General features: G+C 42.6%; 1 protein-coding gene across 3 annotated transcripts in view; it reads left to right on the top strand.

The window, feature by feature from the left end:
- Nucleotides 1-23455, top strand: part of Klf12 (Kruppel like factor 12) — a 403434-nt gene that overhangs the window by 321774 nt on the left and 58205 nt on the right. For all 3 annotated transcript variants that reach the window (XM_029541485.1, XM_029541486.1, XM_021203306.2), the window contains one exon: nt 5824-5886. In XM_029541485.1, the coding sequence (XP_029397345.1) occupies nt 5824-5886 (63 nt within the window). The remainder of the gene's footprint in view (nt 1-5823; nt 5887-23455) is intronic.

Here is a 23455-nt window from a genome sequence, read left to right as displayed (position 1 = left end):
GAGCAAGCTGAGCAAGCCAGGGGAAGCAAGCCAGTAAAGAACATCCCTCCATGGCCTCTGCATCAGCTTCTGCTTTCTGACCTGCTTGAGGTCCAGTCCTGCATCCTTTGGTGATCAACAGCAGTATGGAAATGTAAGCAGAATAAACCCTTTCCTCCCCAACTTGCTTCTTGGTCATGATGTTATGCAGGAATAGAAACCCTGACTAAGACAAGTATGCTTATGTTTGTGGATACATATCCATGTGTTTGATCAGAGTTCAATATCTGATGTGTGACTCTTGTTCTGCACTTCTCTTTTGAGACAAACTCTCTCGCTGAATCTGATGCTGTGGACTTAGCTGTGGCTGGCATCTACCTGCCTTTGCCCCTCGGTGCTAAGGTTCTCTGAGTACGCTTCCACAGCCAGGTTCTTCCTGGGTTCTGGAGAGCTGAACTCAGGCCCCCATGCTTTTATGACAGACAGGTCCTTTGTTGACTTTTCTATCTCTCCATCCCAGGCTACACTTTTTAACACAGTTTACTGTAAACTTTCTGAGTGTCTGCAGCATAAGGATAAGTGTTACAGTAGATGTGGAGGACAATAACCATAGCATGGGTTTCACATGCTGTTTAATTTCACCCCATGCCTCTAAAAATATTGCTGCCTTCGCATAGGAGAGGATGTCAAAAATGGTCCTAAAAGAAAGAATAAAAAATATGCTAACATGATGACAACATATATATGGATAATAGTGTCAAAATGAAATCAACTGTTCGTTATAGTAGCTAGAGAAAGTGTGTGTGTGTGTGTGTGTGTGTGTGTGTGTGTGTGTGTGTGTGTAAAATCTCTGGTTTTGCTTAGAGGGTTGACAGCATAAACCGTGGGCTCACACCAACTCATAAACACCTACCTATGACATGACTCATACACTTTGATATATGGCATTTTTAATGCTCATAAATCACACATATAATTTCAAAAGTCTAAGAACAAAAAGAGCCCACTTCCTTTAATGCTTGCATCGTCTTTATTTGTCCAGGTGTAGCATGTTTCTATTAACACACCATCTGGTCTAGCTTGAATACTCATGAGAACTTGTTCCTGATGCTTTGAGTCTAAGAAAAAAAAAAAGCAAAGCCAATGATTATTTCTAAATTATCTTTCATATGTTTTGCATAAGAACATGCTGATACTTAATAATAACTGTGGGTTTATTTCTCAGTCCTTGACAAGTGAATTCTTTTGCAGTAAAGGGAATTCTTAAAAGGACTCTGGGGCCATTTGCATAGTTTGTAGGTAAAAGTGTTGGCTTATTACATAATAGAAGAATCAGACAATACAATAGCAAGTATTTGTGTGTGCTAATTTTTAAGAGTTATTAAATACCTAATGACGCTAGGAGAGTGATGTCCCATCAGAAACTTTCCTTGGTCTGTGAAGTAGTTTATTCTGTCTCTTTCAGTAGGATGCAGTGCCCTGACACAGAGCATGAGAGCCAGAGAGGCAGTGGGTTTGTTCTTATTGCTGTTGGTTTGTTTATTTGTTTTTCCGATAACCTTGGTGTGTGAAGTTTATCCTGCTTTGTCAATAGAAAGCCATCTCTCTTACATGGGACAACCTTGTGTGTCATAGTGCTATTTCTCGAGATGCCTCCTTTCTTCCTGTCCCCACAGAGACAGCATAGGACTGAGAAACCCTGATCTGATTGAAGCCTGAAAGGGGCAAGGTAGGGTTGGAAGCAGGCCATCCCTTTTCTTATCCATCCCCAGGAATCGTGGACTGGAAGGCACTCATACAACAAAGATAAGTTACCAAGGAAAAAAATCATGGCACGCTGGTTCCATCTAAGACTTGTATGCTAGTGTAGACATCAGAAAGAGCAGCTGAGAGACTCGTGGGTAATTGCTCACTTTTATGCTTAGCCTTCATACCACATGGACAGCTCTTTGGAAATGTGATCAGGTGACATTATGTGATCGAAGGATGACAGACTGGCAGAAGGAAACCCAGCAAGGACTGGCTGCTCTGATTATTTATTATGTGGGTGATAAGATGGCGAGGGTAGCCATGTTCGAAATGTTTTCAGCTAATAACAGAATAAAAGCATCAACAGGGGGAGAGAAAAAGACATTCGGAAGTGACCCCTAAACACACTTGGGGCTGAAAGGCTGAGCCAAAGAGAAGCAGAAAAACTTAGAAGATGGTCCACACCGGAGAGACAAGAGAGCTGCCAGGGGAAGAGTGACAAATTATGATAGCGTGGGATGTGAAGGTTGAACATTAACACCAGATTGGAAAACAGGGATGGTATGGATGTCTATGGGCAGGGGACTCAGTAAAGGAGACTCGTTGCGTGGTAGTATGTGCTTTAGTGGAGGTGGGTATATACCTTAGTGGTAGGGTACTTGAAGAGCATGCATTGGATCCTGGGTTCAATCCCAGTATGGATGAAAGCATTGAAAGTTTTCCTTTGTTTGTTTGTCTTAAGCACGAATAGCAGTCATATACTCTAAAGTAACTTTAACAGTATAATTCATGCATAAAGCAGTGGCGTAGACAGTAAGAATCGCAATCAGATGTTATGTGCATGAGCATCGCTATCAGATGTCATGTTATGCACTGAGCATGGTTGTATGTGATAGACGTTGATGTCACATGTGGCAGCACTGTAGGTTTGCTTACAGTAGTATCATAGGGACATGGGACACTACAGTGACTGTGAGGTGACTAGACAATGGGATTGTTTCAGTCCTCTTACAAACTCTCACGGCTATGGTCCTCTGTGTGTTTCCCATGACTGTACAATGTCCCTGTACAATGTCACCTGTACAGGTGAGGATTCTGAGATCTGGGTAGATATTGTGACTTGCCTTAGAATGCACTGTTGCTAGCAGGCAACACTTTGTGTTAGTCCCAGGAAAGCTGGCTATACAGTTTGCACCCCCACATTGCTTTGTCTCAGTTCTCCTGGATGTCATAAGTGGCCGCACAGTAGTATGTGGGTGAGATAGTGTCCCCACCCCCAGAAACTCATCAGTGGTTCATAGCTTGGGTCTAGGACGGAGACTCCACGTGCCACCTCTTACTGCCAGTCATTCCAGTCGCCTCCTGGAGGCACTGAAAAAGCAGAGCCATCAAAGTCTCCTAACTCTTAACAGTCGTTTATGACACAGTACAGAAGCGGGGTTCAGTACTTGCACCCAAAGAAGGGAGAATTATTTTTACGTTCAAAGAGGTTCAAACATAGCAAGAAAGTTAAAAAGAAGAAAAGCTCAGAATTGAGTGGAATCGTAACATGCCTGGAGCCCCAGATGAGTCAGTGTGTATAAATAGAACAACTGGTATACAGGGCCCTGGTGGTGTGTCTGCCTCTTCTGTGTGATGTAAATCACCCCGCATGCGTGCGCGCGCAGTAATAACCCACATAGCAATCAGTATCTGTAGAGTGCGTTGTCAGATCTGCTGTGTTACACAACACCAAGATCATCCTTCGCTTCTGCCTGGAGTGTCCCTTTTCTTTTCATATCCAGCAGTTAGCACTAAGGCCTGAAACCCTTAGTTACAGAACAAAGTGGCTCAGGAGTAATGGAGCCTGTGTGAGGCTCCAAGAAGAATAATGAACATGCCCAGCAAGCTTCCTGCCTAGATGCAGGTGCAGAAATCAGGGGATCATGAATAATGCATGGCATGCAGATTAGACGACAGTAGTTTGTTCTATGGGGGGTTTTTGACTCTGCTACCTGCCTGGCTGCTGTATGTGGGAAAAGGCAGATAGCAGAAGGGCTGCCATTTAAAATGGAGCTCACCCAAACTCGGCATGTCCTTTTGAAGAAATAAAATTTTAAGTGATAGGTGACATGTAAAAGTTGTGGCCTGAATTTCTGGATGAAGTAGGCACCCTCAGATGAAGAAGATACGTGTCCATTCCTCTCATTTGAGTTTAAGAAATGTTAGAAATATTTGGTCATACAGATAATCAGAATCAGTTTTCTGGTTTGGGTTTTTTATTCCCCAAACCATGATGGGAATTGTGTATTTATAGAATTTGGTCTAGGGTCACCTAATTTTTTTTTTTCTCAAAGATGCCAATGTCTAGAAGGCTTTGTACTTACAGAGTAGTGAACCCAAGTCTCCCTCCCTCACATTCACATGAGATGTGAAGTGGGCAGCCCTGATACCAGATACTGTGATCATTCAACTTCAGCTGCTGGCGTTGACCATGAGGACAGCATGGTTTCTCTGTGCTTTTGGGCTTCGGGATTGCAGTAAAGGGGTTAAGGGTTTAAAGGACTTGGTGTGTAGAAGAGAGCTGAATCCTTGAAGCAAATGACCTCTGAAAATATACTTAACCCTTGGGACCAAGACGTCAGCGAGGGTCTAGAGTAGCTGTTCATTGTGACAATTCTATTTCAAGAAAGCAGGACAGAATGACTTTTGCTACCTTCTAGGTAACTCTTGTCTCCCTCAGATGTATCTCCCTATACGAAAAAAGATAACTATGTGTATCTTGAGGGGCTGGAATATAAACCGGCTTTCATTTCTAGCTGACTCTGTCATTTCCGCCAGGGCCCCAGTTTGGACAGCCGCCAAGACCAACAGGTGATCCTTGTAGCTGCAGAACAGCAGGAAGTGGGGCTGTGCTTGAATAAGGCAGTTCAGCAGAGGGGCTGTCTGGCCTCCCTCCATCTTTCTGCATAATTATCACCCCCTTCCCCCATGCAGAGCAGAAAATCTGTGCTGAGCAGCTCAGCTGCAGCCACCATCAAGAAGCCTAGGAGAAAAAGCTTGTTAATAATGCTGGAGGAATCAAGAAGGAAGGACAATCCAGCTCGAGGGTTGGGGAAGATGCAGAAAGGCTGGCCTGCCATGCTGTGTCTGTTTTGATGTGATTTTCACTGAGCAGCAGTGAAGGGCTGGGGTTCAAAGAGACCCCGGACTTTGGTTTTAATGGAGTCTTAAGGCCAATGGAGATCATTTTGTTTCTTTCCTTCATCCTTCCCTGACTTCCTCCCCCTCCTGTTTTCCTCCCTCCCTGCAAATCAAAGTGATGCATGGGTGTGAAGACTGGTGAAGAGGACTCAAGCTGAAAACATGGCTAGGTCTCAGGAATCCTATGTAAGCACCCTAGGCAAGCAAGAAGGCAGCCACAAGGCAGCTAAAGTAGGCCATAGGGTTTTGCCAGCTGGTAACTAAGAAGGATAGGGCCCCTGGCTCCAAGTTGGAGAATAACAACAGTTCCTGGATGCTTTGAACTCAGACCATGCATGACTCAACCCCGGAAGCCTGGGAAGCTATATGTTGACTTCCGGAACTCAAACACAAACCATACATTCCAGAAAGCCTGTCTCCTGGAAATAACCGTCCTTCCTCCCATCCCATCCTGTCCACACATACCCTGTTCCTGGTGGGTGAAGTCCTGCTGATTTTGTAGCTTTTACATTTCGAAATTGACCCAAAGAATGGCCACTTCAGTGTCTCTTTGTGCAGTTTCCATGGGAATGGACATAAGAGGGCTCACTGAGGGCAGGTGCCACGCCCTCCGAATATTATATGCTCTCTTACCCCCAGGCAAGAATTACATCTTGAGTAGCAGTTTCTTCTGCTAAAGAGTACAATCTGTTCAATGAAATATTTGGTTCTGCAGTTAATGTGTGGCACCTTGTTACCCCGTGAGAGAATTTAATTAATCGCGCCTGTTTATTTAGAGTTGGTCAAGTTCACAGGGAGAACAAAGGAAGCAAAGCTAAGGAAGAGTTCCCTGATAAAGCAGACTGTGTGCTTTCCCGTTTGCAGTGAGAAATGTGTTGTCTCTATGACTGACTTACTCTGGTCTGTTGACAGGGTACATCCATCCCCAGTGTCCAGGGTCCGAGGAAATCGAATGAACAACCAGAAGTTTGCTTGGTGAGTATGCAAGTGAATTTATAAATATTAACTCTTTTGTTGCCGCGGGGGGTTTGTTTTTGTGTACTGAGGCAGTGTCTTAGGAATCCCAGAAGTGCCTGGAATAAACCAACCAACAAACGCTCACTCTGGGCAACATTTTCCCCATAACAGATGTAATCTAACTTCCCAGGATCTGCCTTTTCTCCTTTGAAAACAGTGGCTCCTTCTTTAAAAGGTGGCTTAGTTAACCCAGGATTTGAGTAGGTTGTCGTCGCCTTTAGCTTCTCGTGAAAATTTGTCGGTAATTAATCTGTTAATTTTGGTAATTATTCTTCAGATGGCCTTCATCCCCGTTTGGCCTTGAACTTGAATGTCTATTGACATTTTTTTTTTCAGGGATGGGGGGAAGGGCAATGCAAAGATCTTTAATTGACAACTTGTTGAATAAAAGTCTAAGTGGATCTTCCCAGGCATGGCATGAAGTTGTTTCAACTACAGAACATTTGATAAATGATTCTTTGAGGAGCCAACAAAAGGACTTCAAAAATGTTTTATGTGAAACCAAGGAATTAGATTAATATTGGCTCAAAAAGATCTGTTTCTTTATATTACGGCACAAAATTAGCCTTTCAATTTCTAATGTATCATGGGAAAGAAGATAAAAGAAAGAAAAATGAAAGAATTAAGCCGTGTACTATGTTACTGCAAAAACTGGGCAGAAATTCATAGATCTCTCTCTTCCTTTTTTGATTATGCTTAGAACAGGATTTTGATTAGAAACTGATTTTTTGTTGATGTTGTTTAATGTGGGAAGACAAGTACCAAAATTCCCCTTCCATATTATATTCCTAAACCAGGATTTTTTTTTTAAGAAATAAAAATGGCACTTTAAATATTACCTGATCGGTTTGCCTCCACTGCCCCATTAAATCCAATTAGGTCCCACAATAGCCTGGTGCTCTGGTGAAATATTATACTTTGCTGTTTCCCAGAGGAAAAGGGAACATGTGGAATGAAGCTATTTGTTTGACTGCCCAAAGGCTGGGCATCCCTGTTGGTCACTCGAGGTCATTAAAGCACAGTGTCCCCTGTCAGACCTGGAAAGATGAGAGACTGACAAAGCCAGGAGATACCAAGGGAAGTCGAGGGAGAGGCCAGGTGCAGTTCGGACTCTATAGACTCTGCATTCCGTCAAGGTTGAAGGCACATGACACCAAAGAAACTTTACTCCATGATGAGAGAGCCTGAGATACTCAGGTGAGCAATGTGAGCCAAGGATCCCAGGAACACAGTCAGCCACGAGATCCAGTTTCTGCCCCTTGGCTCTGAAGAGCTGAACAGGAAACACTGAGTAGATAATGTATTTTCTTTCTCTGCCTCTTTCCTTTCTACACAAGAGGTAAAGATCATTTGTTCCTACAAAATTGTAGCATGTTGCCTGCTAAGTCGAAACGGTTTTAACTCTAAATAAGTGGTCCATGGAAAATAACCCAAAGGGATTTTACCACCAGCCCTGAGACAGTTCAGCTCACGTTTACTTAACAACATTTATTTATCTCCTAGGCACTGTTACAAACACTGGATTAGAAAGATAAATACGGCATGGTTTCTATCTTCAGATGGCTTGTAGGGGAGGGGTTGTGTTTGTGTGACACACAGACTTTGTGAACGCTCTAAAGTCCCGATACTCCTGCTCACACACACACATGGATGATAAGCTTAGATTCTCTCATGCAATTAAGATGATACTCCGTGGACATGCGTTTGTAGTGCAGTATTCAGAGGGATCAATTATCATTTATTTAAGACCAATCGGAGAGTGGAAGTACCAAGGGGAAAAATACGTGGGAAGAAAGAGACTCAGTAGGCTATTCCAAAAAACGGAGACTACAGCATAGTGCTTTCCTGGCACACTCAAAAGTACTGGATTTGATTCTCAGTACTAGAAAAAGAAAAAGACAATGCAGCTCAGAAAAAAAAAAAAACTACTAATATATTGTTAGTAGGGAAAACAGAGAGATGAGCCATTGTGTCCTTTAGAGGTGAACACTGGGGCAAAGATATATTGTTAGTAGGGAAAACAGAGAGATGAGCTATTATTGTGCCCTGTCCTTTAGCGATGAAATCAGACATGGAAGAAGATGGAGACATTTCTAAATTGATTCTAACAGGAGCACAGATAGATTTAATAAATAAACTTGTTTGGTCAGGCACTAGCTAAAATGTCTATGATCTATACTACCTTGAATCTTCCTTAGGTAAACACTGTGACTCTGGTGTTTGGATAAATCACCTGGCAAAGACGAAGCCCGTGAATCATCCGGCATCTACTCCTAGCGAAGTGATAAATGGCTGATACTTGGTTGTGAAATATTGACTGTGAAAAATTCAGAAAGTTTAACTACTCATCTAGCAGTAGTGAGTACAGGCGAGAGACATTTGTTTGCCTCAAAGGAGAAGTTGGAGATAATTTGTAGAATTAGATGTCAACTTCATCACTAGATTGAACTCCAAGGTGTGTGCGTGAGAGCTTAGAACAGTGTACTTGTGCATTGGGTTGGCCAATGCTTCAATCAGTTAAAGCTGTTCATCAAATGGTTAATTTAAAAAAAAAATCCATAAATAATGGAAAAGCTTGAACCTCCACTGTGGAGTTAGATAGATGTAGCTCCACTCAATAGGTTCTGGAAGGCAATGGCTGTGCCCGACAATTCCTACACTATTGTTTATTACTGAGGAAAACGAGTTTAAAAATTTGTAAGTAGAACTTTTCTTCACATAATGCTGACACAGGGAAGCATCCAGTAGCCACTTTCATGGTGACAATGTTCCGGAGGAAGAAATATGTGGGCATATACGTCCTTTCAAAGCAAACAACATCTGACAAAACAAAACAAAACAACAAAAAAAGAAATATATTAACATTGTGTTCACGTTCAAGGATGGAACCAGGACACCAGAACTTATGGGGTCTAGTGACAGATATTAAGATGCAGCCAGGTTTGAGCTAAGCGTTAACTTCCAGGGATTGAGAAACAGAAGGAAGACCTCCCTACAAGGGGTACCATCGCAGTAGTGAAGAAGGCTGGGTCATCCTATGATTCATTTAGTAAAGAGCCAACTGAAGAAAGTAGGCCGGCCCAGATACAAGCCCCATGCCCTCACTGCCCGACACTGTGGAGTAGTTGTTGATTTGGGGATTGTGGATTTGATGTGAATGCCTTCCTCCGAGTCATGCATCAGACATCTCTGTCTTTCACTATGGCTCCTATAAGCAGGTGTCCATTAACTATTAGAGGGGAGAGGGGAAAATATTTCCTTTGCACTACCCCTTTGGCTTATAGGTTGCGATGCTGTTGATTTGACTAACAAGAGAGAAGCTATTATAAGAAAAGGGAAGACAGAATTATGAATGCATTCACTTCTCATTAATGGGGGATTAAACCCAACGAGTGGCTCAGAGTATGCGACAATTGGAACCTAGGCTTCTGTAGCAACCATAGTGTCTTACCAGAGGGTTTGTTTTGTTTTGTTTTGTTCTGAGAGATGGTGAGACAAATCGAGTAGTTGCTTAATTCTGTGGTTATCTACAGATGTATATTTTCATCCTTAGCTTTTCATGAGTTCTTCTTTTTTCCCCTCCAATCTTCCCTGTTCCTGAAGGTTTGAGGGAGGCATTGTTTGGTAGTGGTAGTGGTTGAACAGTGTCTATAGAACATGTGCCAAGAGTCCTTGCAGGCATTGGTACTTGGTGCCACATAATTGAGACTTCATGGTTATTTTTATGCTGACACAGAAAGTGAAGTGTTTCTTCTCATTAACAGAATTGTCCTCAGGAAAGTAGAAGTAATTTTTTTCTATCGGATATTGCTATCACTATCTCAATTATGATTTCTCCCTTACCAGTGTGCCAGAGATTGCATAGACATAGAAAAGTCCTAGTCTGAATCATCTCCAGCCAAATTAGGCATCCTGGATTGAATCACAGGTGACATTTGAGTGTGCGTGTCACAAGTTTCGGTGGAGGGCAGGAAGTTCCTCTTCACACTTGTTTTACTGTAGGAGACATGCTACATGGTATAAATGTTCAGCTTAAACATTTATACCCATACAACTGCAAGTGTTACCACTGGCTTCATGGAATCTCTGAGGGGGATGAAACTGAAGTCCTTTTATGCCGTAAAAATGAGTCTTTCTTGTCTATACCTTCTCCTGTAATAATGGAAGACACTCGGGCTATTGCTTTGAGAAACTGCTCAAAATAGTGATATAGATTCAGCCATTTAAGGAGGGAGGGAGAGAGAGAGAGAGAGAGAGAGAGAGAGAGAGAGAGAGAGAGAGAGAGAGAGAGACGATTCGGAAGTTGCCAGCTTCTGAGCTGTAAGCATCACTAATTCAGGACAACCCCATCACAGTACACAAATAGAAATGAGAGACAACCAACATGGAGAAGGGATGTTTCAAACCTGGGCGTAAATCCAAATCCTGACTCACCTGTCTAATAGTCTTTCCCCCGTGTGGCAGCTGTCTACCAATTTGGAAACTGAGAAAACCCTTCGTCGTTATGTAACATCCGTTCCCTACACACTGAGCACAAGGCTTTGCCTAGGAAATTCCCACTAGAGTAACGCCAAGCTGGCAGGAAAAACAGAGATGACGGAGCCACTGCTGCTCACAAGAGGCAAGTAGCAAATACCCCTGCCAACGTTTTGACCCACCGTCTTGGATCTTCCCACCCACTCCATATCTGTGGGCGAGAGTGACTGTGCCCCGTTAGTTGTCTCTTGACTTAGAGGACAAAAGCCTCGGATATCACGTGCTGTGCGGAGCTCATGTGTGACAACTCCGGTGGCATAAAAATCCCTGGCCATTTGGGATTATATTTTCAGCCCATGTGAGTTGGTAAATAAGTCTCAGCCTTTAAGTTTGGTTTGGAAGAAAGCTTTTCTCCTGCAAATGGGCCACAGGTGACGTAACCAGCAAGCCTGTGTGCACTTCCACCCTGATTACACTAAAAAGTGTGCCTCGAGGGGAAACTATGTCTCAAATCTCTCCGAATCCACAGCCATTTAAAATAAATGTTTCAAACACCTCCTCCTATATCTCTGTTTATTTATTTATTTATGTTTATTTCATTATTTTGAGGGAAAGCCAAAAACCTCTCTGCTCTCCCCTACCCAATCCTTCCATGTCAGCTCTCCTTGTGATGGAATTATGGGCTGATGCACCACATCTCGCTTAGTTAATTCCTTGGTAACTTCAGCTACCTCGTTTTAGCTTGGTGAGAATCACGTGTACTTAAATTCTGTGTTTCATCTTCAAAATTCATTTTATTTTAAAAAAAAAAAAGCAACTTTGATCTAATTTTCTTAAATTCTCTTATTACCCAGAATTTCAGCAAGAGACCATGGTGAAAATAGCAAGTTGGTTCTGTTCCTGCTGATGTCAGCTGAATATCTCTAATATCTCTTTCGCCACAATAAAGATGATGTGGGAAAGAAATTAAGCTAGGTTATTTTTTGTAGTTATTTTCTTAATTATATGAGAATTGGGGCTATAAGATCATGCTGAGCCATGGCGGGCACCAATTCTGAGATTTTGCTTTTTCTGTTACAAGTGTGTGAATGTTTTGCTTTCATTAGCCTTTAGCTCAAAACTGTATATAAATGTTACACTGCAGACCCTCTGTCCGGACACGTAGGGCAACAGTTCTTGTTGGTTTCTGTCATCTGTTCACTACGGCAGCCAGCAAAGGTATAGGACTATCAAGGTATAGGACTAACAGGTATCAGACTATCAAGATAATACATCATTCTCACACTAACAAGGACATTAATTTATGCTCTAAAATGATTTGCATAGTTCTAGTGTCTGTTGACTCTTCATATCTTCATATAATTGTTATTTGTGGGGTATATTTTATACCACATTGAGTATTTAAACTCTATATGCTCCCAGCTTGCTCTGGAAAAGCTACCCACAAGTCCTGTTGCTTACTGAATTTAAAATTACATCACGTGGTTATCCTCTGTCAGACTCCTTTCCCTTTGAAACTTGCTCAGATAGTAAAGTTTAAAATAAATAATATTGTAATGAAATCTGAACAAATGGGGTTATTAATATATGCATTGCAGAAAATAGTATGTTCCAATATGAAAATATATATGTGTTCCATATAATAGCACCATTGACTACTCTTTTGGTTAGGGGTGTGAGGAGGGGTCTTATGTAGCCCAGGCTAGCCTAGATCTCATGTAGCTAAGGCTACACTGAAATCTATATCTTCCTCCAGTCAATTCCTGGTATTACAGGTACGCACCATGACGGTCAACTGAGATACTCATTCTTTTATCATAAATTTGGTCATAGCAAATGAGAGAGAGAGAGAGAGAGAGAGAGAGAGAGAGAGAGAGAGAGAGAGAGAGAGAGAGAGAGCTATGTTCCATAGAAGTATTTGAGAGAAAAACAACTAAAACAGGAAGCCAATCAAAAATCTCACTGTATCTATGAAGATACTGGGACCGTTGCTTGCTGTAATAATCCTACCAGTAGGGGCATTGCATGGACTATAAGTTTGTCCTGATCTGCATCTTCACCCCTTCCTTCCCCTCTCCCATTTTCACATACTCAGAAGATTCTCTGTGGACACAAGATAGCCAAGTAATCAGTCGTTTCAATAAAAAGTACTTTCAAGTTACTATGACGGTTTTATCTGGCCATTGGTTTTTATAAAGTTTCTCGATTATTTACCTAAAACTCTTACATGTCTTGGCATAGCAAAACATCCTAATAATATGCACCTTTTAATATCTGAAAAGGGCAGTAGATGATGTATGTATCAAAATATTTACAACAGCTCGGTATCATTGGTCCCCGCTATATAAATTCACAGCTAATTAGCTGCCTGCTCTGCTGGAACCCTCTGTCCATTCCGCTGGAATCCACGGGCCATTCTGGGGAAGCCATGATCTCTAAGTTTCCATTCCCGTTAGCATCCTTTATCAGATGAGGGTCTACAGTTAGAAGTAAAGGCAACTAACTAAGTGAATCCGAGTGCCATAAGCCAAGGCACGTGGGCACTCTAGAAGGGGGTAGGGTGACAAAGAAGATACAGCAGAAGAAGCCCTGACCCAGAGCAGCAGGCCACGTCCAGCGGAAGGACTTAGCAGGCAGCTCTGACCCAGGGGGCCCCAGCCCTACACTGCTCCTCCAACTCAGTGTAAGGGAAGACGGGTCCTTATGATGGACTTCAGACTGGGTCGCATCTAGCCCTGGGCTAAGGAGGAAGGGCCTGGGTGTTGGCAGGACTAAGGCTATTTCGGGAGAGGAAGAGGGAAGAAAAGGAGTTGTTTCCTGAAAGTCAAGGAGGTTCTAGTGGCAAAGCCGTGGAGAACGCTGGTCTGGCCACCTTCAGTTTTCCCTTCAGTTCAAATAGGAAAGACGCTGTGAGAGTTAGGAATCGGGACCTTGAATGATTTCCCTGGGAGGCTGTAGTTCCTCATCCTTCGGGTGATACCAAGATGTTCTATCATCAGTAGCTAGAGGAAGTGACTTTCTTGAGTGCTGCCCTGTTATTCAATCATCAGAACCCAAGGATGCTCTGTCAGAATACACGCAGAGCCTTTTCCGCGGAGTGCCCACCGTTTCACCCTAACCAGCGCAATCCCTCCCTCTCTCTGTCATCGGATGTTGAATCACAATCCAAGATACTCCATCTACATGGGAAACACACGTCGTGTTGATACCAAAAACGGGCAGAGGACAGCAGAGCCTCCTGGGAGATGCCTATAGCGTGTGGCCAGAAGCTTGAGTTCTGGTGTACAGCTGCCTTGGAACTCCTGCGTCACAGTCGTTCTCTCACGTCAGTCGAAGAATGTCAGGCCCAAACGATTGCAGTCTTAGCAAACTGCTTAGGAAATCATACACCTCACTGGAGCGTCTTGAAAGAAAACGCTTCATAAGCCTAGATCTTCAGCAACCGTCCCATTTGAGCTTCGTGTATAAAAGCAATCTTTTTCCTACTGCCCTGGTGATTCATTGGCATGCCTGGTGCTTATCACAGACCCCGACGAGACTACAGTTTACTTCAGGTCTCTCCGAAACAATTTAGAATCCCGAGCCTATAGGTAGGTTTAAGGTATGGTTCAATACAATCAGTAAATATGTGTTCTAGAATGGGAACGTGCCACAGCTAGAAGGAAAGAGAACTTGTAGGACGCAATGCAGAATTTGCTTCAGTTTGCCCAGAAGAGCAGCGCTCTGGGTCCTCGTCTCTGGGTGGACACTGGAACTGCTCTCCTGAGCTACAAAGTACGGAGAACATTTATAAATCAGCACATCTACTTAACAGTCAAAAAAAAAAAAAAAAAAAAAACACGACTTTAAACTTTAATCACCCATAGGGTGATGTTAATATTCTTTCAAAAATCTCTTCAGTCCCATAGGTTTTTGCCCATTCCTCTAATCATTTCCTTAAACATCTGTAAAGAAAAGTACCACTTTATGTGGGACTGCAAGAGACAAGCCCACACACTCCTGTTGTTTTTCACTTTTAGACCTGAATTATTTTGTGAAGTTTGCAAAGCCCTGTAGCTTAACTTAAGAATGGACTGATGTCCTTCAGTGGAAGTAATTTACAGTAATCTTCCCCAGCCTGCATAGTATGTATTTGTGAAAGACAAGGAAGTATGGAATTACCTTGGAGAACAGAAACAAAGGCCGCAGGAAGCCATTTGAAGAACGGAAGAGAGTTGCTGCCACCTAGAGGTGTAAGTGGGTATCGCTGAGAGTGCTGTAAATGATTGATGTCATACAATCCTAAAACCAAAATGCAATCGAGGGACATCGTCTCCACCTCTAAACAGGACTGGACTCATTTGCCCTTCTAGCCTCCATTAAAACTGGGCCCGAATGCCCCATAAGATTGTAGTGACTCTGGGTTTTTGTTTTTGTGATTTCCATTTTTGTTCCCTTCAGCCTTGTTTCTTTCTGTTCCCGCAGTTAGTTCTAACTCCCCGAAAGTCTTTGTCCTCCACAGTGCATTGTAAGCCATTTGCAAGCTAGTGGGCAATATCTTTTCCACACTCTGGGCCATCTATTTCAAATGTTATCCTAAAATTTCCACTAGGGATGCCCCACTTCTCATCGAATTTTGTGGCTCGTGCAATTCTCCTTTTTTTTTCCTAAAACAGGGCAGGAGGCAGGGACAAGCTGTGTGGTTGGAGTCCTGGGAACACGGGCAAGAGGAGATGACCCTGAGACTCACCTGAGTCATGTAAAAACCCACAAAGAAGTTGCATAGGCTGGTAGCTGCCTGCAATCCTAGCATTTTGGAGGAAGACACAATAGCATCCAAGAGCATACCAGAACCTGCCTGGATTTGACCCCAGAGCTACACGTTTCTTGGCTCCTCCTCCTTCCGTGTGCCCTCACCATCCCCAGGTGGATACTCCTTTAAGCTCCTCACTGTCATCTGTCATTAGAGGGTCTTTCTTCCTCCCTGGAATTACTTTCACCATGTGTGGTGATCACTGCCAAAGGCCAGTGGAATTACTCCTGGATTCCACTGGCCTTTGGCAGTGCTTAGCTGTGCTTTGCAAGGATTTGGAAGTCCAGAGCCCTTAACATAGCACACGAGTCCTTACCCAGATGTTTGAGGCCCTGTGCATCACATGCTTGACCATTTCCCTTCCTGTGAATTTTCTCATCTTCCTGGACCCTACGTTTCAGCCACATTCAGTAGCGGGACATGCCACAGCAGGCTCCGGCCACACGGATCACTAAAACCGCTAGATCCCTTGTTCGTGGGAAGCTGAAGCTCAAAAAGTTTTGAAAGATTTGTCCGAGTTTGCAGACAAATCAAACTCAGGATCAGCACATCTGTCTTCTAACTGTGGCGATTTTTTTTCTTTCCTGTGTGTGTGTGTGTGTGTGTGTGTGTGTGTGTGTGTGTGTGTGTGTGTGTGACCATTTCCCATCTCTTGAAGCATACTTCAAGAAGAGCAGAAGAGCTCAGATCCAGGGAGCAGGGAGGGGTTGCCTCCTGTTAGCAATCTCTAAACATCAATGTCATCATCTCCGTTCCTTGCCTGTTTGTAACTTCTGTGCTTGACAAAACGTTTGGTGTGTGTGTGTGTGTGTGTGTGTGTGTGTGTGTGTGTGTGTGTGTGGTGGGAAACAGACCTGTAGTTCTGAAGCTCACGTGCGACACCTACTCTGTCACTCCCTAATTATGAGATGCAGAGACAACATTGAGTCCTTCCTGCTCTTGCCTATGTAGTTTATAGGAATAATCTGATGCTGAACAAAGGGGACTTGTAGGAGAGGACTCCACAAACCTTATGAAGCAAGTTGGTAAAACATGCCTCTGTGGTATTCTTTGTCGCTTTCATTTTTTTTTTATCTTAAGGAAACCTTCTTTAAAGTGCTTTAACAATGCAAAACTCTGGCCCATTTCTTTCCGTTCCTCATTTCCACGAGCCACATACTCTCTCTCTCGAGGGGTTCTGACTTCACTCCTCGCTGCCGCCTGCCTTTGGAGACCATCCTCTCTCCACACGATCCTGGGTTTCCTCAGTGGGCTTGCGTGGGAGCTCTGTCTCTCTGCTTTTGCTCTGCCTGACAGTTCTCCATGACTGAGGGAACAGGCTTGATTAATAAAGGCTTGCTTTTCATAGCTCCTTGTGATTGTAATTAGTCTGATGCAGAAGGTTCTCCTACTGAATGAGTGTTGTGTGGCTTTAAAATAAAACAAAACCAATCTGTGTACTTTGAGCATATTAATTGACCGGGTTTGTTTGTGGTTTATATTAATGGATTTGAAAATTGACCTTGTAGTTCTTACTGTGATGCCTTCCAAAGCACAAATAACCCTCAGACATGGCAACTCTGGATTTGAAACATAAGTTCAATGCTGGATCCAAGGTTTAATGGGATTAATGTGCATGCCATTTTAGCTTGAACAGGCTCTGGATAACTTTGCTCTGTCATCGATTAGCTTATTCAACAGGTGCTGAATTTTAAACAGCACCGAGAGGCGTGCCAATCTATGGTGTAAAGAGTTAAATCATTTATATTTCCAAGAACTAAGAGGCTAGAACGCAAGATCACAGCAGGCTGAGTCCCCACAAACCTGAAACATTGAAAAGGCCAAGGCATGGAAGACAGTTTACAGGAAGTGACCACCCTAGAAAGTCAGTGTCATCATTGGCCACAGAGGGAGATGTGGCCTCTGAAGGCAATAAACATAGGTTGTATTCTCCAGTAATTATTTTAATGCCTTTGAAACGGACCCGGGTTTGAATATATACAAAGAACAACTGAGCAACACGGGGCTTGGAGAGCAGGCTTTGGACTCAAGGGAAGCCAGGTCACATCCCATCTGCTGTTGATCTGAAGCAAACCTGCAATCTCTTTATAACCATTTCCACTGCAGGAAAGTATAACAAGAATATCTTTTATGCTGGAGCTCAGCAAATTAAAATTCAACCAGCCATAGCCAAATCCTATAGCCCAGGCACCTTAAACCACAGGAATTTTCTTCTCCCAGGTCTGGAGGCTGGGAGACCAAATCAAGGAATGAGTTCCTTCCTGGCTGGCAGCAGGCCACTTTCTATTAGTATTTTCCACAAGTGAAGAGAAAAAAGGGGAGCGTCAATCTCAATCTTTCTGACTTTACTTGTAAGGACGTTAACCCACCCACTAGTCCACGCCTCTTCTCAACCCAGTTATCTTCTGAAGATCCCATCTTCTAACCCCATCACATGAACGGAGAGAACTTCCCTCTGTGCTTTCAGAGGCACTCAAAATTTTAGCCTATAACAATTTTAACTCAGTTAAGGATGTGAACTGATCAGGACCATGCACGTTTGTTATTCTGCTTATTAATAAAATGTCAAGCTTTAATTATCAGTTTGGGAAAAACCAACTATTGAAATATCACTTTTGCCTGATTTTGCATTCTCTGTAACAGAAAAATCTAATGCAGGATTGGAAGTGGGTCCTGGAATCAATATTTACTCCCAGGTGTGCCTGGTTATATTGCTGATTAATAATTCATCTCCTGGAGGGAGGGAGAAGCGAGGCCCCACAGTCCTCACTCCTCATTTCTACCACATCGCACCAAAAGAAAGCAATGATGTCTGATTTTGCCAATAACAGATAGTGGGTACTATTAAAACCACTTTTCAATAATATTTTAATTTTTTAATGTTTCATAGTTTCTGTTGCATAAATACCTTCATTATTGCCTATACCCATTCTCTGAGATATCTTGAAAGATGGTACTACCTTAATCTTTAAAATGAAAAGAGGCAGAATGAGGTAAGGACTATGGGAACAGTCTACTGACTTGTGTGGTTCAGTTTTTATATCCTAACTATATAACCTTTGGCAAGTTATTTAATATATCTGTTCCTCAGCTTCCTAATCTATGAAATGGGGCTTCCTAATAATATTGTCTCATGGTTCTTAGGAGCACTAGATGTCCTAGGAACCGTGTTTAGTACAGTCAGTAAATTTTGATGATCATTATAAAGAGATAACACAACTATTTAGTGCAGTGCCGTAACCGAGACATAGCTATACAGTCCCCATATAACTAAGCTGCCTTGACATTTCTTTGAACCTCTTTCTCATTAACTCTTCTTCCATTTAAATATTCACGTTCTCCCGAGTTCTCTCATTGACATAGTCTCCCCTGATAAAACCCTTCTCCCTAAGGAAAGTACACAGCCCATTGCTGAAGAAGATCTAGAGTTAGTAGTGTCTCTGGGTCCACACCACACATCTTTGTAAGTGTGTGCCTTGCATGTGTGGTTCTCTCGGACTATCAAGTTTCCAGTACTTAGCATAAGACCTGCACACAGTGGGTCATAAATACTTGAAGGAGAGAGAAAGAATACAGCATTTCTTGAAAACAGCATGGTTTAACCAGTTTGCAAGTCCATTCCTAAATTACATGCCTAAACCGATCTTTACTCTTAGAATGGTGATCTTAAAGGAAGCAGAATCTTTGAAGACTTTTTTAAATTTACCCAGCTGAAACAACGAAGTATTTAGAAACTTAGCATATTTTGAGCACCTACTGTGTGCAGGTTTTGTGCCAGTACTTGTAATCCTCAAGGAGTTTCTGTCTTTGGTGAAGGGAAGAATTCCAGCTCTCAGGGGGAAGTCAGCGGACTCGTCTGTGTGTTGACATTCAGAGAGAAAATGACCATCATCAAAGGTGGAACTTCCTGTGCTCCACACATATTTGATGGATTCAAACAGTTCATCCCATGTGGATGTGGGAGGTAGCCTTGTTCAATTTAATAGAAGTTGGGGTCAACATTATTTACATTTTAATTTTTTCATTTATGTTTTAGGAAAATGTGTCTGTGACAGGTATCTGTTCCTCATTTTTCCCCTCTTAGTGCAGCTTACACGTGCATGACGGCAGAATAAGAGTGGAGCTAACGGTTCTGTGACTGCTTGCCCTAGAGTACACACAGTTGTGATCATGTTGTATTCCCATTTGTTGCTTTCATCTGTAGGTCTCTTACCGGGCTAATGCTACATTAGCTTCAGCCAGTTATGAGGTGTCCCCCTAATGCAGGTTTCTGTATAGACCTAGAGATCTATACCGAAGGCATCAGACATTCACTCACAGCTTATGCTGCAAGCAGGCAGTGGGACATTGGAATCCTTGAAGTGTAAACTACATACGTTTGTCATGTACCCACTAACGGATGTTTCCCCCAACTGTTGATTCAGTCCTAAAGGTGAATAACCTTAACTTTCCAGCTTTCAATCAGACTTGGGATGAATAAAGTCAAAGATCAAAGAAGCAGAGAACTTACTGAGAGCAGTTTTAAATGAAATCTGCCTCCTTGTTCTGATGGGCACTTGTTGGAGACAGACTGCCTCTCTGAGCCTGGAGGTCCTCCGGAACCCCGGTTTTGCTCCCTTCTATATTGAGAGGCCTGTGACTCTACAGAGTATGTCGATGTAGAGAAAGAATCATTTCCTTTGTTCTTTTTGCAATGAGTACTTTGGCCTAACAGGTGAAATACTTGACCTCTCGCAGGGGCAATCCTCAGCTGCTCTCCATAAGTGTTTCTTGCCTTCAAAACCAGTACCACCTGGGTGACTCTTATGCATTACCAAGTCCAGCTGCAGCAAGAGGGAAAGCCTTGGTTATCTCTGAAACACAACTTGTTTGTGCTCTCAGAAACTACTTCTCAGAAGATTTCAACTCAGTGATGTTGGTCTCTTCTTAATCACCACAAATTTCTAAGCTCCAGATAACCAGCATCAATTCTCCCAGCAATCGCCTTCTACTCTTGACTCTAAAGCCAGAGCCATATGGCTGAAGCTGTCAAGTTCTGCTGTTTGCTGGGGCTGGAACATGGCCCCCTTGCAGTATTACATTATCAGCAGCTTTCAGTTTGCGATGATTTCCTTTACTGCCTAAACTTGGCTGTCCTAAAACTTGCATTGTAGACTAACTGAACTCAGACTACTTGCCTGTGTCCCGAGTGCTGGGATTAAAGGCATATACCATCACACCTAGAGCTAAGCCTTTCTTTACACAAGATCTTTATAAGTTCTGGATTGTAGTTCATTCTAGATATAGTCAGGTTCACAACTGAGAATAGCCATCACAGTCTACCCCTTGTCAATTTAATGCATAATCATATTCCTTTATGTCCAAATAAAAACAATAACCAGGTCATAATAACACCTAACAAGATAAAACTATCTCTCATTCAACTACACACTCATAAACAATAAGCTTAACTGGGTAGAATCTTGCCCTGAAGTCACCATTCCCCGAATTTTATTTAATATCCTTGAACACAGGATTTAGCTCCATTCCACTTCCTGGTGCTCCTGTAACCTTTGAAGCATACATTTTGTATTTTTCCTTTCTAAGCTTGCTATGCTTGATCAAAATGCTCTTCATAAGAGTGAACCATAGGACAAAGTCTAAACTGAGCTATTTTGAGATTCCTTTTCCAAATGCAATTAATAAAAATTTCTTCATCTTAGCCTCAAGCAGACTCTTAGGAAAAGGGCAAAAAGCAGCCATATTATTCACCAAAATATCATATAAACGGTCTCTAGGCCATATAAAATTCTTTTCCTCTGAAACCTCTTACATCATGTCCCTACAGTTTAAACCACCCTCAGCTCTACTGTCTTCCATTTCTCTACTAGTATAGCCTATTAATCCCCACTTAAAGCATTCCACTGCTTTCCAAAGTCCCAAAATCCATATTCCTCCAAGCAAAAGCATGCTCAAACCTAAACCATCAATACTTCACTCCTGGTATCAACTTCTGTCTTAAGATTGTATTGCTGTGAGGAGACACTATGACCAAGGCAACTCTTACAAAGGCAAAAATTTAGTTGGGGTTGGGTTACAGTTTCAGGGGTCCAGTCCATTATCATCATGCTGGGAAGCATGGCAGTATACTGGAGTAGCCAATAGCTCTACTTCTTGATCTAAAGGCAGCCAAGATGAGACTGCCTTCTGCAAGCAGCCAGGAGGAGACCTGGCTTCTGCATTGCATGGCGCTTAAGCATTAGAAGACCTCAAAGTCCACCTACACAGTGACACACTTCCTCCAAGAAGGCCACACCTATTCCAACAAGGTCACTTCTAATAGTGCCATTTCCCATGAGCCAGGCATATTCAAATCATCAAACACACACACACACACACACACACACACACACACACACACACACTGTTATCATTTGTGGCAGTGATCTATGCTATAAAAAACATGCCAATCAATTAACCAAAAATTTTCATAAGTACTAAGTATTCAAGTAAATATGCCTATAATTCAAGTATTCAACAGTTACTGATCAAATTAGCAGCATTTAGTATGAGAAATGTAGTTGACTAAAAACAGAATATCCCATACCTCCACATACAGAAATTGACTAAGAAATCAACACCAAAATATTTAAATACCAACTTCCTTCCTGAAACAATAGACCCCGTAGAAGGTAAATCCAACCTGCCCCCAGTAGAAATGAATGGACTCTTCTCATGTAGACACAAACCCATGCCCTCGTCTCCACTCATTCACCACCCTTTCCTGCATCTTTCTCCTAGGCTAAGTTTTGAGATCGATGAGCTGCTGGTCCTCAGTCTCGTAGTACAAGGCATGTGCTGATGTCCTTACATGGTGAATGTTAGCTTCTCCCTATGCTCTTCCATCACCCTGGGACTTCAGACTGTTCCTTCTGTCCTTCCACCTGTCTCTGCTTACTGTCTGCCCAATACCACACTAGACACACATAGTTGACCAAGTTTTTGAATGTTTTTTTGTACCTCATCCCTAAACCTAAAGTCTAAGATTTTCCCATGAGATATTCACTACTAATATTGGGAAAATTCCCATTAGATATCATTGAACTCTATGTTGCCAGTGATTGGTGGGAGGATCTAAACTAGAGTAATGATCTATCATCTATCACCAAGGCAGTGGACAGCCATCCAAGTACATCACTGTCAAGTGCATTACTGGGTCTCCTAACCCCACCCAGGCTGCCCAAAATCACACTGCAATTCTTATCTGTACCTGGAAAATTTAAAATCACATGCCAGCTATTTTATTGCTATTTAATAATGTCACAGGTCTCAGCATTTGGGTTTCACTGAAGTATGGAAAAATAGAGGGAGAGGGCTTGACACACATAAAGAAATGTCTAGATTAATGTGAAAACTTACTAAGGTTCGTGAAAGGTCATTTCAGTCCGATCCTAGAGCTGTAAATTAATGTCTTCTACATGGAATGCTTGACATGCAACCCTGCCTTGGGGAACTAGTGAGTCTTAAAGCTTCTCGGTGTACTTCCACTCTTAGGACTTCAGCCCTTCCTGGAAAGTCAAAGCTATCTTCAAACCTGGTCCTTTTCTCATTAGCATAGCGAGACTTATCAAAACACAATGGTTATTATGTAGCTATGAGTGGGCCTTAATCATGCTGGTACCAACACAGATTTTTTTTAATTATTTTATTAGATATTTTCTTCATTTACATTTCAAATGCTATCCCGAATGGCCCCTATACCCTCCCCCCACCCTGCTCCCCTGCCCACTCACTCCCACGTCTTGGCCCTGGCATACCCCTGTATGGGGCATATAAAGTTTGCAAGACCAAGGGGCCTCTCTTCCCAACGATGGCTGACTAGGCCATCTTCTGCTACATATGTAGCTAGAGACCTGAGATCTGGGAGTACTGATTAGTTCATATTATTGTTCCACCTATAGGGATGCAGACCCCTTCATTTCCTTGGGTAATTTGTCTAGCTCTTCCATTGGGGTCTCTGTGTTCTATCCTATAGATGACTATGGGCATCCACTTCTATATTTGCCAGGCACTGGTATAGCCTCACAAGAGATAGCTATATCAGTGTCCTTTCAGCAAGTTCTTGCTGGCATATGCAATAATGTCTGCGTTTGGTGGCTGATTATGGGATGGACCCCCAGGTGGGGCAGTCTCTGGGTTGTCCATCCTTTCGTCTTAGCTCCAAACTTTGTCTCTGCAGCTTCTTTCATGGGTATTTTATTCCCTATTTTGGGGAGGAAT

This window comes from Mus pahari, chromosome 8, assembly GCF_900095145.1.
Source record: "Mus pahari chromosome 8, PAHARI_EIJ_v1.1, whole genome shotgun sequence".
NCBI lineage: Eukaryota > Metazoa > Chordata > Mammalia > Rodentia > Muridae > Mus > Mus pahari.
The sequence above is the reverse complement of the archived record's forward strand: the minus strand, read 5'-3'. Positions and strand labels throughout refer to the sequence as shown.